Source organism: Podarcis filfolensis (genome assembly GCF_964270895.1).
Source record: "Podarcis filfolensis genome assembly, chromosome: 5".
NCBI classification, from domain to species: domain Eukaryota; kingdom Metazoa; phylum Chordata; class Lepidosauria; order Squamata; family Lacertidae; genus Podarcis; species Podarcis filfolensis.
In genome coordinates, this window is record NC_139608.1 from 3,685,043 (window position 1) to 3,702,634 (window position 17,592).

Sequence of the window (17,592 nt, forward strand, 5' to 3'; positions counted from 1 at the left end):
ATGTAGATGGGCATCAGCCAGGCTTGCCAATGGTGAAGGGCGATGGGAGCTGCAGCTGAACAACATCTTGGGGGGCACCAGGTTGGGACGGCTGGTGCAGATGATATTGGGACAGGTGTTTGAGCTGCGCTCTGTTTTGTGACTCCTAACACATTATCTTGAAATTAATGTTATTATTTATTCAATTTATATACCGCCCTTTATCCAAAGATCCCAGGGCATTGTACAACATTACGAACATACAGTGGTACCTCGGGTTACAGACGCTTCAGGTTACAGATGCTTCAGGTTACAGACTCCGCTAACCCAGAAATAGTACCTCGGGTTAAGAACTTTGCTTCAGGATGAGAACAGAAATTTTGCGGCGGCGGCAGCAGCAGGAAACCCCATTAGCTAAAGTGGTGCTTCAGGTTAAGAACAGTTTCAGGTTAAGAACGGACCCTCGGAACGAATTAAGTTCTTAACCGAGGTACCACTGTATTACAGAGCATGGATAATAAAAATGTAATAAAAAGCATAGTAGCAGACAGAATAATAAAAGAATCATAATAACAGCTCCCTCCCCCCCAGCTTTAACAGCCATAGATTATTCAGTAGCCAAAGGCCTGGGTAAAGAGGAATGTTTTTGCCTGGCGCCGAAAGTCATGTAATGATGGCACCAGGCGAGCTTCTCTGGGGAGAGCATTCCACAGTCAGGGAGCCACCACTGAAAAGGCCCCATTCTCTGAAACTCTCTGGGATGGGGGTCATTGAGAAGGGCCCCAGATAACAAGCGCAGGGTCTGAGTCGGTTCGTATGGGGAGGGGCAGTCCTTTTGGTACAGTATTGAGATCCTGAGCCGTGTTGCATTTTATTCCCTATGCTGTTGCATAGCTGTCAATTTACAGATTTGAAAATAAGGGACCAGCAGCCTCGAAAATAAGGGATCAGCAGCCAAAATAAGGGATTTTGCTTAGCTTATACATAAACCTGCCACTGATGGAGCCATGCTGCTTTTGCTGCGACTGACTGCGTTTTGCAGGGGGTTTGACTAGATGATCCCAAGGGTCTACAACTCCGACCAAAGAAGAGTGGCAGACAAAACTGATGAATGACATCAAGATGGCAAAGCTTACAGGCAGAATTAGAAACCAGGAAGAGGACCTCTTTAATAAAGAATAGGGGAAGTTTATAATTTAGTTGAAAGGCTATTGTAAAGAGTTACATACATTGGTAGGATTGACAGAAAACTTGTAGTAAAAATTTGAACTATGGATGGAGAAATGATTTATAAAAATAGAGTTACAAAAGGGATGCAGAGGGGGAAATCACTACATTAAGATGCTGCACTGGTTGGAGGGGATGCTAAGCAGCACGTTGGGGCTGCCGTCGTCCTGGCGCGAGGAGTTCCATCGGCCCTTCCCCGCCCAAGAGAGAGAGAGGGAGGGAGAGAGACTCTTGCTCATTCCGCCCACGAGCCTGGCATGAGGTGGTTGTGGCGCCGCAGCGGCCGCTGAAGCATCACCCTTCTGTGTCCTTCCCCATCCCCTCCTCTTCCTCCTCCCTCAGGCCGCCTCCGGTTTCCCCTGGCAGCGCGGCGGAAGTCTCGCAAGAGAGGGGCTGCCTGCCCGCCCGCCGCCACCCGTCTCCTCATGACACGCCCCTGAGGGGGAAAGGGGAGAGACGGAGACGCGGTAGCTCGTGCACGTGCTCCCTCTCGCGGCGGAGGACCCCGAGCCACTGCTTCCCTCCCGAGCCGGGCGAGCATGAAACCCAGGAAATTTAAGGGACATCATCAATAAGGGACAGCAGCGGGAAACAGCGCTGGGATAAGGGAGTTTCCTGCCAAATACAGGACAGTTGACAGCTATGTGCTGTTGTGAGCCACTCATTGTTCAGCTGTGGAAAGGGGCACAGCAAAGAATTCTTGACGGCACTCTTCTGAAGAGCCTGAGTTAGCCTTCCCCAACCTGGTGCCCTCCCCATGCTCCTGCGCCGTGGCTGCTGTCCTCCCTGACCCATTGGCTGGGTTGGCTACTGGGGCTGATGGGTTTGGCAGCCCCAACATCTAGAGGGCATCCCCAGGCCTGGGAAGGCTGAGCTCCCAGCGGAAAGCTGGCATCCGAGCCTTATCTTCTGCTGAGCCCATTTTGTCCATTTTGGACAGGGCCCTCGCCTGGCCCGGATACTTCGTAAAGAAACAATCAGCGAGGGAGGAAGGCCCTGACGATAACGGCATTTGGTTGTTCTGTCCTGTTCCGTTAATCGCTCTCTCCCACCCTCTCCTGATAACCAAAGTTGCAGGAGGCAGTGATGGGGTCTTAGGGTCATCTGGTACATTGGCTGTGCTGGGGGAAGGAGATTTGGCGAAGGGTCGTGGATCACTGGCAGAAGGTCTCAGGTTCAAATCAGGGTTAGAAATCAGGCAGGTGCGTTTTGCGACTGGCACAGATCCAGTTGCGGCCGCATGGAAATCTCTGGGTGCTGGGCTGGCGACTGGGGAAAGCAAAAAGAGACGGATCTGGAATATTTCCCTTGAAGTTTGCATTTGGATTGTTTTATTTGATATTTTAATGGGTGCTAAACTGCTTTGGATTTTTTTCCCTTCAAATATAAAACGGTATAGAAATGAGATTGATAATAATAATAATAATAATCTCCATTGACAAAAAAGGTGCCTAGACATTCCATTGTGGCAACTGTAACCTAGGCTTAAGGTGCTATTTGGCAATTGGATTACCGGTATATATATATATGCGTTTCTAACGCTGGGTTCACTCCCTGGTAGAGCTGGGAGAGACTTTTGTTTGAAATCCCAGACAGCTGCTGCCAGTCTGTGTAGGCAGTACTAAGCTAGATGGGCCAATGATCTGACTCGGTATTAGGCAGCTTACTATGTTCCTATGAGTTAGCATTCACTCGCTTTTCTCCTGCCCTCAGAAATCCAGCAGAAGCCTCTCTTATTTAATCCCACCTTGTTCCTCCAAGGAACTCAAGACGGCCTGCAAGGTTCTCCTCCAGCCTGTTTTATTCTCACAACCACCCTGTAAGGTAGGCCAGACTGAGAAGCAGTGACTGGTTGCCCAGTGAGCTTCATGGCTGAGTGGGGATTTGAACCCTGATCTTCCAGGTTCTAGTCTGACACTCTAACCACTGGGCCACACTGCTCACCTGAATTTCTGCCTGCAATGCTGAAACTACAATGAAGAACTAGATCAGGCCAGTGGCCAAGTAGAAGCCCATTTAAAATGCTTTCAGGTTGGGGGAATGATTGGGTTGTTCTTGTTTTTATTTTAATTTTTGTATTTTATGTTTTTATATTGTGATTTTATCATGTGAACCACCCTGAGACCTGTGGGTATAGGCGGTATACTACTACTACTACTACCACAGTGGTACCTCGGGTTAAGAACTTAATTCGTTCTGGAGGTCCGTTCTTAACCTGAAACTGTTCTTAACCTGAAGAACCACTTTAGCTAATGGGGCCTCCTGCTGCCGCCGTGCAATTTCTGTTCTCATCCTGAAGCAAAGTTCTTAACCTGAGGTACTATTTCTGGGTTAGCGGAGTCTGTAACCTGAAGCGTATGTAACCTGAAGCGTCTGTAACCTGAGGTACCACTGTAATAGAAAACTCACAAGCAGGACCCAAGCACAAGAGCATCTCTCCCCGATACTCTGGCGAGAGGATATACGATTTACTGCCTCATATACAATTAAAGAAAATTTTGAAAATATGTTCTATAGGTGGCACTTAACGCCAGTTAAGTTGGCAAAGATATATAAATTGAAATCCAACCTCTGTTGGAGATGTGGTGGAGAAATAGGAACAACAATACATATATGGTGGAGGTGTGAGGAAATTAAGAAATTTTGGATAGTAGTACATGAAGAACTAAAGAAGATGTTGAAAATATCAATAACAAAGAAACCAAAGACATGTCTCCTTAGATTGATAGATGAAGAGATACCACGGGGGAAAGAAAGAACTTTTCTATATGCCAGTACAGCTGCTAGAATAGTGATTGCTGCTAGGTGGAAGTCACAAACTACACCCACAAAGGAGGAATGGATTTGTAAATTAAATGAATATTTAATTTTGGCAAAATTAACCGCTATAATAAGAAATCAGTCAAATCGAAAATTTAAAAAGGAGTGGAAATGTTTTGATGAATATATGGCAAAATATTGCCATAAGATACGCTAATATGCCTAGATTAAAATGTGAAGTACTGGATGGAAGAAAAAAGAGTAAGGAAAGATAATAAGAATATATAGATGATTTGAGAAGATGGTAGGATGCAAAGATTATTGTAAATTGTATAATGTGGAGGAAATCGAGTGGGGGTGGAGGGAAGTGGGAGGAAGGAGAAAAGAATAATATGATGGATTCAGGAAATGTACCGTATTTTTTGCTCCATAAGATGCACCTGACCATAAGACGCACCTTGTTTTTAGAGGAGGAAAACAAGAAAAAAAATATTCTGAACGAAACAGTGGATGTATGATTTTTGTGGTTCATGCTGTGGCCACAGACATGTGGTTTGACGGTGAGTTTGGAGTAGCCCAATGCAAAAATCCTGAGGATATATGTGGATCCGTGCTTTGTAACCACATTTTAGCACCATTGCGCCCCCATGAAACAGTGGGTGCGTGATTTTTTTGGTGCAGGCTGTAGCCATGGACATGCTATGTGGTCTGATGGAGAATTTGGGGTGACCCGATGCAAAAATCCTGAGGATCCATGGGCTTTTACCTCCCCCCTCAAAGGCAGCCTCCTTTATCTCTAGAGTCCCTTATCTCCCTCCCTGATTGCTTGCCAATCAGCTGCTCAGCGGCTTTGTTTCAACGCTCCCTTCCCTCTTGTTTGCCTTAGTGTCTTTTCCGTAGCTGGAGCAGTTTTTTGCCCCTCCTTTTCTTCTAATTTCTCTCCTCGTTGATTTAGTCTTCCTGTCTCCTCTCCTTGCAAGTTCGGTGTCTTTACCTCCCCCCTCCCAGGCAGTCTCCCTTATCGCTAGAGTCCCTTATCTCCCTCCCGATCGCTTGCCGCTCAGCGGCTTCGTTTCAACACCCCCTTCCCTCTTTCTAATAAAAAAAGCACCATCTGCTTTTTGCCCCTGGGCAATTCGGCTCCAGGGACCATGCATTCACTCCATAAGACGCACAGACAGTTCCCCTTACTTTTTAGGAGGAAAAAAGTGTGTCTTATGGAGCGAAAATACGGTAAATGTAAATGTATGGGGGGATGGGGAAGAAATGGTGTTGCCTTTGGTACATCTGTATTGTAATGTAATATGTGAAAACCAATAAAAAGGAAAAAGAAGAAGAAATAATAAATCACAAGAGCAACTCTCCCCTCCTGTGGTTTCCAGAAACCAGCATTCAGAACCATTTCTGCCTCCAACTGTGGACCAGAGCAGAGCCACTATGACTAACAGCCTTTGATAGCCCTCTCCTCCTCTGTGAATTTGTGTAATCCTCTTTTAAAGCCAACGAGGTTGGTGGCCTCCTGTGGCAGGGAGTTCCATAGTTTAACTCTGTTCTGCATGAAGAAGTCCTTGCTTTCACTTGTCCCAAATCTTCCAGCATCCAGCTTCATGAGATGTCCCTGAGTTGTAGAGTTAGGAGAGAGGGAGAAAAAGTTTTCTGTATCTTGGGTTGGCGAAGGCAGGGCGAGGGAGAAGAGCTGGAGGCAACTGGGTGCGCTCTTCCCACCTTGGATCAAATCTATGCTTCCAGGTGCCATAAGAAAGCTGCAGAGATAGCGCAGGATAGTGCGCACCCTGGAAATTATCTCTTTCAGCTTCTGCCTTCTGGAAGAAGGTAAAGGTAAAGGGCACCCCTGACCATTAGGTCCAGTCGTGGCTGACTCTGGGGTTGCGGCTCTCATCTCGCTTTACTGGCTGAGGGAGCCGGCATACAGCTTCCAGGTCATGTGGCCAGCATGACTAAGCCGCTTCTGGCGAACCAGAGCAGCGCACGGAAACGCCGTTTACCTTCCCGCCGGAGCGGTACCTATTTATCTACTTGCACTTTGATGTGCTTTCGAACTGCTAGGTTGGCAGGAGCAGGGACCAAGCAACAGGAGCTCACCCCGTCGCGGGGATTTGAACCACCGACTTTCTGATTGGCAAGCCCAAGAGGCTCTGTGGTTGAACCCACAGTGCCACCCGCATCCCCCAGGGTTATAAAGACTAGGACTAGCCGCCTGAGAGACAGTTTCTATCCAAATGCGATTTTGGTTTTAAACGCAGTATAAGGAGTCTCTATGGGAGTATATTGTATTTAAAAATGGGGTATCAGAGTTTTTAGGTGGCTAACCAGGTGGGGATAGCTAGGATAGCAGGCTTGTTGGTTTTTGAATGTCTTACGTAGATTTTTTTCAATTCCGTTGTTCTGTATGGGACAGTGACAATAAAGATTATCGTATCGTATCGTATCGCCCTGGGAATAGGTGTTTTTACTGGGTGTTGTTCGGAGAGGAGTGTTTTTCTGTGCTCATCCCTCCCGAAATGTTCCCAAGCAGAGCGACTGGCAGGCTGGCCGGAGGAGGAAGGGGATGGAGCGACAGGGCGTGGGAAATCTGCCCTCCTACAGGTCTGGGCTGCTCTACTCACAAGAAATCACACAGCAGCATCCCCCATTAGCAACAATAGCTCTGTTGATCTTCGCAGGCCAAGGAAGCACTGGCTTTTCACTTTAGCTGTAGCCAAGTGCAGCGGGGGGGGGGGAGGGCCGGATCCTGACCTTGCCTGAGAGTTGGCTGGGGAAGTCTGTGTAACTAGGATCAGGCCAACCAAATGATTGAGCAGCTTCCCTGCGAGGAAACGCTTGCAGCATTTGGGACCTTGCAGTGCAGTGAAATGGTTTTCAGCCGGCAAATGGGTATGACATGGCCCTTGTGGCAATGCAAGTTCCACAGACCAGAGTGGCACATATCCTAGAATCTCAGCATTGTAGAGTTGGAAGGGACCCTGACGGTCATCTAGCCCAACCCCCTGAAATGCAGGAATCTCAACATGCAGGTCCCCCACCCAATTTGAAACCACACCAGACCCTGCTTAGCTTCAGTTGCAGGAATCGCAACGAAAGCATCCCTGACAGATGGCCATTTTTCATGGAAGGAGGAAACAGGGGCCAACTGTCTGTGTAGAAAATAGAAACCAAGACTGGGGAAGAATTATTGGGGAAGGAGAAAACTGAGGACTCGAAGCTTTAAAGTGTCACAGAGCATGGCAGAGAGTCAGGCCTCCGATTCTCTAATTTTATTAAATACGAAACCCCATATTTTGCTGAAGCCTCTTCTTGTTCTGCCTCAAACACTTCCAGCTCCAGACAGGAAACCTCTGGTGACTGACGCCTGTCTTCTCCATCCTCTTGCAGTTTGGGTGTGACTCACCTCCATGGACCACCCTGTGATAACTGGGATCCTGGGATCCTCTGCCTGAGGGAGACCCTAACCGTCTGAAGCAGCTGGGTGCTTAGCTGGCCCCCTCTCAGTAGATCTCCTGCTCCAGGTCGATCCTTTCTTGAGGGAGAAGAAGCAAGCCATAAGGGAAGGTGGAGAACCAAAGGACTGACTCTTCTCTTCCAGAGCCTTCTGGAGAGAAAGGAAACGCTGGGATTGGGAGACAGAAGATGACCCAAATAACACAGCCTCAGGTAGGTAAACAATCGTAGGCAAGTTTACTCAGAAGTAAGCCTTGCTGAGCTTTGTGGGCTTCTAAGTAGCTGCACATAGGATTGCAAGCTTAAGCTGTCCAGCCTAGGACTGATCAACATTGACTTTCCAGGTTGTACAATAAAGACCGGCCGCGTTTAAGAAAAGTCCAGACATGGTTACAGTGGAAACTCATCTTCAGGGGCTGATACCTTTTAATTTATTTTTTAAAAGCAGGTTCAGGTGTTTGAGTGCCTGTTTGTTTAGCAGGGAGAAGGATTCTAGGCTAAATGTCTCCCTGGTGTGCTTTGAGGAGAGATTCCGCCACACACACCACTTGCTCTGAAGTTGCACAGCTCAGACACAGGATTTCCGCCTCACTGAGAACCAGGAGCTTATTTCCTCCCTCCCAAGGTTTTAGCGCATCCTCTGAGTTGAGACCATCAAACCTGGAACTGCTAAGTAGCGTCTAGGTTTTTCTTAATAGAAAAATTCTTTCAATGGCTTTTTTGTGGATGGGATCAGATGGTGGATGGTTAAGACCTCTAAGGTTTTATTTATTTCTTGTTTTAACTGGTGAATAAGTACATAGGCTGGGGGACGTGGGTGGCGCTGTGGTCTAAACCACAGAGCCTAGGACTTGCCGATCAGAAGGTCGGCGGTTAAAATCCCCGCGACTGGGTGAGCTCCCGTTGCTCGGTCCCTGCTCCTGCCAACCTAGCAGTTCAAAAGCATGTCAAGTGCAAGTAGATAAATAGGTACCGCTCCGGCGGGAAGGTAAACGGCATTTCCGTGCGCTGCTCTGGTTCGCCAGAAGCGGCTTAGTCATGCTGGCCACATGACCCGGAAGCTGTACGCCGGCTCCCTCGGCCAGTAAAGCGAGATGAGCACCACAACCCCAGAGTCGGTCATGACTGGACCTAATGGTCAGGGGTCCCTTTAACTTTACCTTTACCTTTAACCTGAAAAAACGCAACCTGCCATCCGGAGCAGGAGAAAAGAAGCTTGCCCCCTTTTCCATGGGACTGCCCTTCCACAGAGCCTAGGACTTGCTGATCAGAAAGTTGGCGGTTCGAATCCCCGCGATGGGGTGAGCTCCCGTTGCTCGGTCCCTGCTCCTGCCAACCTAGCAGTTCGAAAGCACCTCAAAGTGCAAGTAGATAAATAGGTACCGCTCCGGCGGGAAGGTAAACGGCGTTTCTGTGCGCTGCTCTGGTTTGCCAGAAGCGGCTTAGTCATGCTGGCCACATGACCCGGAAGCTGTACGCCGGCTCCCTCGGCTGATAGAGTGAGATGAGCGCCAGAACCCCAGAGTCGTCCGCGACTGGACCTAATGGTCAGGGGTGCCTTTACCTTTAAGTACATGGGCTGCTGCATATGTTTCTGAGCATGGCATCTAACTGGGTGGTGAATTGCGCAGGTGGTTTCCTGAGTGTGCAAGCTGTTTTCAGGAAACCTGTCATTGAGGTTGGCAGAAAACAAAGTTTCAGCAGGCTTGTGTGTGGCTTGCTCAAGACTCATTTGATCTCTACCCAGCAGGGGGGCATTTGAAACCTGGCCTCCCCAACTCGTTGCTCCATCTCTTGGGAACTTAGGAATCATAGAACTGTGAGTTGGAAGGGACCACAAGGGTCATCTAGCCCAACCCCCCCCCAAATGAAGGAGGTGCCTTATCTGGTACTCAGTGGCTCAGCATTGCCTACATAAAGGGGAGAGACCTCTTTTTGGTTTCGTGAGTCAGATGCTAATTAGGATCAGCATCATGGGCAGAATGCGACAGGTGGGCAGGACCCATATGGCAGTGACACACCCTCATGATGATGTCACATAATTGACAGGTGATTTGCCCCACCCACCTGTCCGAAATCCCTTGCACGTTGCGCTGCTCAAGGACGTTGTTTCCCGTCATTTCCCAAAGCACCAAGCATGGAGCTAGCAAACTGTTTCTTTCTCCCCACCCTATGGGGAAGTGGGGACAAAGAAGGGGGCATTTTATGGGCATTGCTGCTGCGTGCAAGAGGGGCCCCTCGAAAAAGCAGGTTTCATCTCCCCATGTTATGCACATCAGCAGAGAGAGAATAATTCCTATAAAACCCAAGATGCGTGGCTTGAAAAGTCACTCTTTCTCCCTGCTCAGACTCAACAGCAGCAGGCACAGAGGATGGGGAGGGACAGGCTTACAGAGGGTGGGAGAAAAACCCTCTAGCTGGATCAGGCCAATGGCCTTATTACTCCAGCATCCTGTTTTCTCAGTGGCCAACCAGATGCCCCCACAGGGAAGCCCCCAAGCAGGATTTGAGCACAAAATTGCTATTACAGTTTCCAGCAACTGGTATTCAAAACAGTTTCCAGGGGGATGTCCTGCACTCGCTGCTCACTCCAGCTTGCCACTAGTAAAGGGACCCCTGACCATTAGGTCCAGTCGTGGCCGACTCTGGGGTTGCAGCGCTCATCTCGCTTTACTGGCCGAGGGAGCCGGCGTACAGCTTCCGGGTCATGTGGCCAGCAGGACTAAGCCGCTTCTGGCGAACTAGAGCAGCGCACGGAAACGCCGTTTACCTTCCCGCCAGAGTGGTACCTATTTATCTACTTGCACTTTGTCGTGCTTTTGAACTGCTAGGTTGGCAGGAGCTGGGACCGAGCAACTGGAGCTCACCCCGACGCGGGGATTCGAACCGCTGACCTTCTGATCGGCAAGCCCTAGGCTCTGTGGTTTAACCCACAGTGCCACCCACGCCCCTACCCACTTGCCACTAGAGGGCACTATAGGAATACACATGTTCTTCTTCTTCTTTGGTGATCACTGAGTAACTGAGTACTGAGTAGCTGAGTAAGATTGTCTTACATAAACACGGTTTTAACAATGAGTCCGTAAGTGACTGTGGAGGCCAGTTCTGGATCCACACGTCCTTCCACAGTGGGGACATCGGTTTCTGGGTGGGAGTTGATCATGGTGTGGATTTGCCAAGTGTGCCTTCCTCTTAGCACGTTTCTCCCTTTCATCCTGAGTTTGAACATCTTCAAAGCCCATGACACCTTTGGTCAAGGCTGTTCTCCAATTTGAGCACTCACAGGCCAGTGCTTCTCAATTGTCATACACAGTCATACACTTAAGACAAGATTTGTGAATGAAAAGACAATGGGGAGGCTTTTCCATTTTCCTTCACCTTGCAGAGAAATCATTTGGCCAGTTTGGGAGTCAAAATGGCTTCAGGACTGTTTTCCTGTGCTGCTTCAGGCATGTGGTTTATATATTTACATACGTGTTTGCTTGGTACATTTATGAACATTTATTATATATAAGACCTTCAATTTTTTATTTCACTGCCGAGATATGAACCTGCCTTCTACAAACAGTGAATCTTAACTGCACTTATGCCAGTGATGGGGAACCTGGTACCCCTCAGGTGAAGCTCAGCTACTCCTCGCCTCATCCCTGGCCAATGGCCATGCCGGCTGTGGATGATGGGAATTGGAGTCCAACAGTGGAGTCTGCTGGGAGAGCCATAGCCCCCCCCCCATATCTCCCTCTAGCCAAACTCTCTCTATCCCCACTGACAGCCTGTGTTGTCGGTTTTCTGGGGAAAGTTGACCCGGAATGTTTTCTGGGAGAACTTCCTATGCAAATTAGACCCATTTTTGGGATGCATTGAGTAAAGGAGGCCGAAAGCTACGAAATGGCCAAGCTTGCGTAGTATCTGTTTGCAGTTGGCACCCGTTCACTGCAATTAACGGATGAACTTACGAAACGGAAAATTTTCCACGGGAAAACAAAGCGCTGGAAAATTTCCCGCCCCACTTCTCAGCTGGCAGAAACTCTCTGAAAGGTTTCAGCCCTGCTGGCTGAGAGGCTTTGGACGTTAGCTGCTGGGAAGATCTTCTGCACGCAAAGGTGACCTGTTTATTCAGCATCCATCCTGATTTTCACACAACAAACGGATGCAGAGGTGAAACTATGTCTGATCTTTCTTGAGCGTTTGTTCTGATCCAAGCGTTGATCCTGATTTGCTTGTGCAGCATTTACATGGTATCAGATAACTGTAGAGTTGGAAAGGGACCCCCAGAGTCATCTAGTCTGACCCCCTGCCATGCAGGAATCACGGCTACAGAATCCCTGGTGTCCAAACAACTTCTGTTTGTAATCCTCTCAGGAAGGAGAGCCCAGATCCTCCCGAGAGAGAATCTGTTCCCTTGCTGAACAGTTCTGACTGTCAGAAAGTGCTTCCTGATGTTTCTGGCTCACACTTGAATCCCCCTTGCGAATACGGTCTGGGAGGCACACTCTGTTCCTCCTACTCTCTCATACAAACACACAAATGCACACCCACTTCAACCATTAAGCTACTGAGCCTCACCTTAAGGCAAGCGACAGGGCGACGTTGCTAGGCATTTCCTGGTTAGTAGCAGCGGTTCGGATGAGTGGCCTTCGATTTATGCCAGCTGCCTTTGGAAAAATAAGGGGGGGGTGGATATCTTAAAAATGAGGAGGGGCTCTTCCCCACCTTCAATTTTTTTTTTTAAGAAATATTTATTAAGATTTTACAAAGACAAATATACAAAAACATATAATAATAAAAATAAAAATAAAAAATAAGTAAAACATACAGAAAAAACAAGAAAAATTAAAAACAATTATTTTTCATAACTTAAAACTCATTTGCTTGTTTCATTGACTTCCTCACACCTCCCCTTCTTGTATTCCCATTTAAATGATCAAATCAGCAAATCCTTACCCTCTTTCATTTATCTTATCTCCTCTTCCCCACCTTCATGGCAGCTGTGAAAATGGGAAGAGGGTACGCACGATGCGAGAAAGGAGGGGGAGGATTCGAGCTGCAATCTGAGAGCACGGCTCGGGGTCGCCCAACTCGAGGCAGAACAGGCTGCTGCTGTTTATCTGCCGAAATCCTCCCTCACTGCAGGGTTGGGGTGGCAGCGGCAGTGGAAGACATTGTTTTTGGCATATGCGAGGTATTTGCAGTGGTGAGGGTAAATATAAGAGCCTAAGAACATTAGGAGAGACCCCATGGATAAGACCAAAGTCCCACTCTGCAGCCACTAATGCCCCATAACTATTGGGCTGGGGTTTGTGTGGAAGGAAGTCTATCCATTGTGAGGTCATTACAGTCATACTTCGGGTTACAGACGCTTCAGGTTGCGTTTTTTCGGGTTACAGACCGCTGAAACCCGGAAGTACCGGAATGGGTTACTTCTGGATTTCAGTGGTCGCGCATGCACAGAAGCGCTAAATTGCGCTTTGCACATGTGCAGAAGTCCCGAGTCGCGACATACACGTGCACAGATGCGCCGCTGCAGGTTGCGGGTGCTGCGGGTTGCGAACGTGCATCCCGCATGGATCACGTTCGCAACCCGAGCATCCACTGTACTTTCTTCAGTAGGGCCACTGCATATTGTTTGTTTATTATTATTATTATTACTATTATTAATCTATTTATAGATATAAATAGATATATCTATGTGCCTTTTCCCCACAGGCTGCTCACACAGACTAAAATACCAATTAAAGACAAAAAGGTAATAATAAAATAATAATAATAATAATAATAATAATAATAATAATAATAATTATTATTATTATTATTTTATAATTTATACCCCACCCATCTGTCTAGGTTGCCCAGCTAAAAAGTAATTAAACTACAATAGAATTGAAATGATATTTTTTAAAAACCCACACCACTATTGGAATATAGATAATAAAAGCAGCACAGCACTTTCTCATCAATAACATCTGGTAATAGTTCATCTCTCGTCCGTGACCCCTCCAAAGAATTTGAGGATCAGGTGAAGTCCCAAGTCCTGGCGCAGGATGGGCTTTGGGTGCCAGCAGCTGGCATTCCTGATGGCAGGAGGGTCTTCCTGGTGGAGAATCTTCCTCGTGGCTGAACCTGAGGGATGGGAGATGCACTGGATTCACCTTGGAGCTCCTGCCAGACTCTCCGGAATTTACGGGAGCCTGGAGGCTGTGTGTTGCGCGATTCTCTTTTCCTCTTCAACTTCTTCTTCTGAGGTTGTCAGCGTGACTTTCCAAGGAAGCCAACCACCCGGACCGGTGCGTCTCCCTGGTGAATGGGAGCCTGTCACTGAAACTCTGACGCCACTGCTAATGAGTGAATGGTCACCTTCCTCTCTGCATGCCAGGATGGGTGAAGTCATGGTCATGTGACTGGCTGGCCAATTGGGAGAGAGGCAGCCTGGCTGGGAGAGAGGGAGGCAGAGAGAGAGAGACAGAGCAAAACTCCTGGCCAGATGTTTGGCGATGGGCAACCAGCCACCTGAGCCTTAAGGCATCCCTCCGGAAGAGATGCAGGAGGTGAGTACCGACTCCAGGAGCCGCCCCTGATGCCCCCGCTCCCGGCCCTGGCTGATGTGGGAGGCTGGCAGCAGCGCCCGGGAGTTGCTCAAAGTGTGATTTCAAAGCAGCTGGGGCAGAGAACTTTTGTTTTTCAAGCTCTCCGGTGGGCCCTGGGCCGCTTGCGATGAGGTTGAAACCCCTAAGGCAACTAAATGCAGACCCTGAGACTTCACTGCCAGGGCCCAGAAGGCTGCAAAGCCAAATGTCTGTCTTCAGGGAGGTCAAGACTGAGAACAGTCCACTGGGGCTTGCAAAAGTGACGTTTCGTTCCTTAGTGGGAACTGGGCTGTCTTTTTACAGGTCAATAAGATCTATATTGCATGTGTGCATTTGTTCATTAGCGCAGCGAGCAAAAGGGAGGCGTCAAAGCAACGTTTCCTGTGTTTTTGCTACTCACTTGTTGTAATAACTAGGTGGTTTTAGTGACTGGCTGCATGCTTCCAGGATCTGGAGCGGGCTTGTCTGCTGTGCAGTTTGACGCTTCAAAAAATCTCGTGTGTGTGTTTGTGTAACAGGAAACATGCGTTTTCAGTTTGAGTGAGTGGTACTTCTGTGGAAACGTGATTTATCGCTTATTTGACCCGGTTGGCCTTTTCCTTCTTTCTGTGGAATGAGGCTGAAAACGGTCCCTTGGTGTGTAACGCATTTCTTACGCTTCAGCATTGGAAATTGCGTGCGCCCGGGGTTCCCTCGTGGCAAATGTGACTGACGGGTGTTTGTTTGCACTGAGAAGAGATGGGGATTAGCAGCTACAAACTTCTCAGCTTCTGTTTCAAAGGTTGCTTGCTCCATAGACTTGTTGTGCGCCTTTCAGGACTGTGTCTCCCCTTTCTCTCCCCCTGCCCCCCCTCGGCCAAGTGTGCCGTTATTATTATTTAATAATAATAATAATAATAATAATAATAATAATAATAATAATAATTTATTATTTATCCCCCGCCCATCTGGCTGGGCGGCTTCCAACAGAACACAAAAATACAATAACCTATTAAACATTAAAAGCTTCCCTAAACAGGGCTGCCTTCAGATGTCTTCTAAAAGTTTGGTAGTTATTTTTCTCTTTGACATCTGGTAGGAGGGAGTTCCATAGGGCAGGTGCCACCACCGAGAAGGCCCTCTGCCTGGTTCCCTGTAACTTGGCTTCTTGCAGCGAGGGAACCGCCAGAAGGCCCTCGGCGCTGGACCTCAGTGTCTGGGCAGAATGATGGGGGTGGAGACGCTTCTTCAGGTATACTGGACCGAGGCCGTTTAGGGCTTTAAAGGTCAGCACCAACACTTTGAATTGTGCTCGGAAACGTACATTATTAAATGTATTACATGCCATTCACTGGCAGGTCAAAATACGGGAGCAATAGAATTGGCTTACCTTACAGGACTGTTGTAAGAATTAATGAAATTATGTCTCTGTAAACTTATTTAGTTTTATCTATGATGAAATGACCTCTCATCAACAAGGATTCTTTGGGTTGCTTTCAAAACAAGAAGTGAAACTGAATGGTTTTTTAAAGAAATATATTCAAATGCAGCACTTTGAACACTTTAAATGTGTTCTGTAAATGCTAAGTGTTACAACATGGTTCCTAGGTCAATTTGTTAATGAGAAAGCTGGGGAAGATCTGTAGCTCAGTGGAAGAGCCTCTTTTTATTATTATTATTATTAATAATAATAATAATAATAATAATAATAATAATAATATTTATTATTTATACCCCGCCCATCTGATGGGTTTCCCCAGCCACTCTGGGCGGCTTCCAAAAAAATATTAAAATACTGCAATACATCAAACATTAAAAGCTTCCCTAAACAGGGCTGCCTTCAGATGTCTTCTAAAAGTCTGGTAGTTATTTTTCTCTTTGACATCTGATGGGAGGGTGTTCCACAGGGCGGGAACCACCACCGAGAAGGCCCTCTGCCTGGTTCCCTGTAACTTGGCTTCTCGCAGGGAGGGAACCGCCAGAAGGCCCTCGGCGCTGGATCTCAGTGCCTGGGCTGAACGATGGGGGTGGAGACTCTCCTTCAGGTATACTGGACCGAGGCCGTTTAGGGCTTTAAAGGTCAGCACCAACACTTTGAATTGTGCTCGGAAACATACTGAAGGCCCCAGGGCCTTCTCTGGGATCTCCAGGTCGGGCTGGGAATGTCCCCTAGGTCTGAAACCTTGGAGAGCCTCTGCCGTTCAGTGTAGACAACATTGAGCTACACAGAACAATGGTGTGGCTCTGTTTAAGGCAGCTTCCTGTGTTCCTGGAGGGCCTCTGCCAGTCAGTGTAGACATTACCGAGGGACCAATGGTCTGACTCGGAGTAAGATTGCATTATGCAGGCCTGCTCAGCTGTTGCTCCCATGTCAGGAGCCTCATGCCCTGCCATGTGTGTGATGACAGCAGAGAGTTTTACGGTTTGTTTTGCCACGGGTACAAATGAGCAGCCCTGCCCTGTGAGGCCACAGTGCAAATACACACTTGAAGCAGATCTCCACTTGCTTGTCAGGTGTGGTAATTACTCACATGAGAAGCAGCTACTGGATCAGGCCAATGGCCCATCGAGTCCAGCTTCCTGTCCTCACAGGGGCAGAACCAGGTGCCTCTTGTGGGAAACCAGAAAGCATATAAAGTGGTACCTCGGTTTTCAAACGTCTCCGTTGATGAACTTTTCAGTTATCGAACACCGTACACCCAGAATGCTTCGGTTTTTGAACGCGCCTCGGAAGTCGAACATGCCCCACAGCTTCCTCTGAGTGCAGGATCCTGAGGCCTAGCTGTTGGCTATTGAGTTTTCAGTTTTCAAACGTTTCAGAACTCGAACGGTCTTCCGGAACGGATTACGTTAGAAAACCAAGGTACCACTGTACAGTAAAAAGGTAAAGGGACCCCTGACCATTAGGTCCAGTCGTGACCGACTCTGGGATTGCGGCGCTCATCTCGCTTGACTGGCTGAGGGAGCTGGCGTACAGCTTCCAGGTCATGTGGCCAGCAGGACTAAGCCGCTTCTGGTGAACCAGAGCAGCGCACGGAAACGCCGTTTACCTTCCCGGCGGAACGGTACCTATTTATCTACTTGCACTTTGACGTGCTTTCGAACTGCTAGGTTGGCAGGAGCAGGGACCAAGCAACGGGAGCTCACTCCGTCGCAGGGATTCGAACCACCAACCTTCTGATTGGCAAGTCCAAGGCACTGTGGTTTAACCCACAGCACCACCTGCGTCCCTCCACTGTACAGTAGTCGTATACAATTTCTGACGCGGTCATTTCACACCTGTGAAGCAAACCTTTTAATTATTTTTTTCGTATTTCCATTTCCATGTATGTATACACACGTCTGCCACTTCATACTTCTGCCACTTCATACTTCAACAGAAATCCCTAGGCTGCTTACAGAAAGGGGTCAAGAAATACAATGCAAATTCTACATCCCAATCGCTGATACTCACAATTCCTCACTTTAAGTATATGGAAGGGCCTTTTGTAAGAGGGATTTTTGTCATGTCTGCAGCAGCTGTGAATGATAGAATCATAGTGGAGCTGGAAGGGACCCTGGGGCCATCCAGCCCAACCCCCTGCATTGCAGGATCTCAACATGC

At 48.0% G+C, this 17,592-nt stretch overlaps 1 protein-coding gene and 1 long non-coding RNA gene across 8 annotated transcripts in view; one reads left to right on the plus strand and one right to left on the minus strand.

The window, feature by feature from the left end:
- Positions 1 to 17,592, minus strand: part of LOC310762305 — a 64,211-nt gene that overhangs the window by 45,409 nt on the left and 1,210 nt on the right. The window lies entirely within an intron of this gene.
- TNK2 (tyrosine kinase non receptor 2) overlaps positions 1 to 17,592 on the plus strand; it is a 104,801-nt gene that overhangs the window by 6,387 nt on the left and 80,822 nt on the right. For 4 of the 7 annotated variants that reach the window (XM_083612746.1, XM_083612750.1, XM_083612747.1 and 1 more), the window contains exon 2: positions 7,360 to 7,638. In XM_083612746.1, coding sequence (XP_083468872.1) covers positions 7,615 to 7,638 — 24 coding nt within the window. In that variant the 5' untranslated portion in view covers positions 7,360 to 7,614. Of the gene's footprint in view, positions 1 to 3,011; positions 3,031 to 7,359; positions 7,639 to 13,831; positions 13,971 to 17,592 lie in introns of those variants that run through there. The other 3 variants (XM_083612749.1, XM_083612743.1, XM_083612748.1) reach the window with 2 other exon arrangements.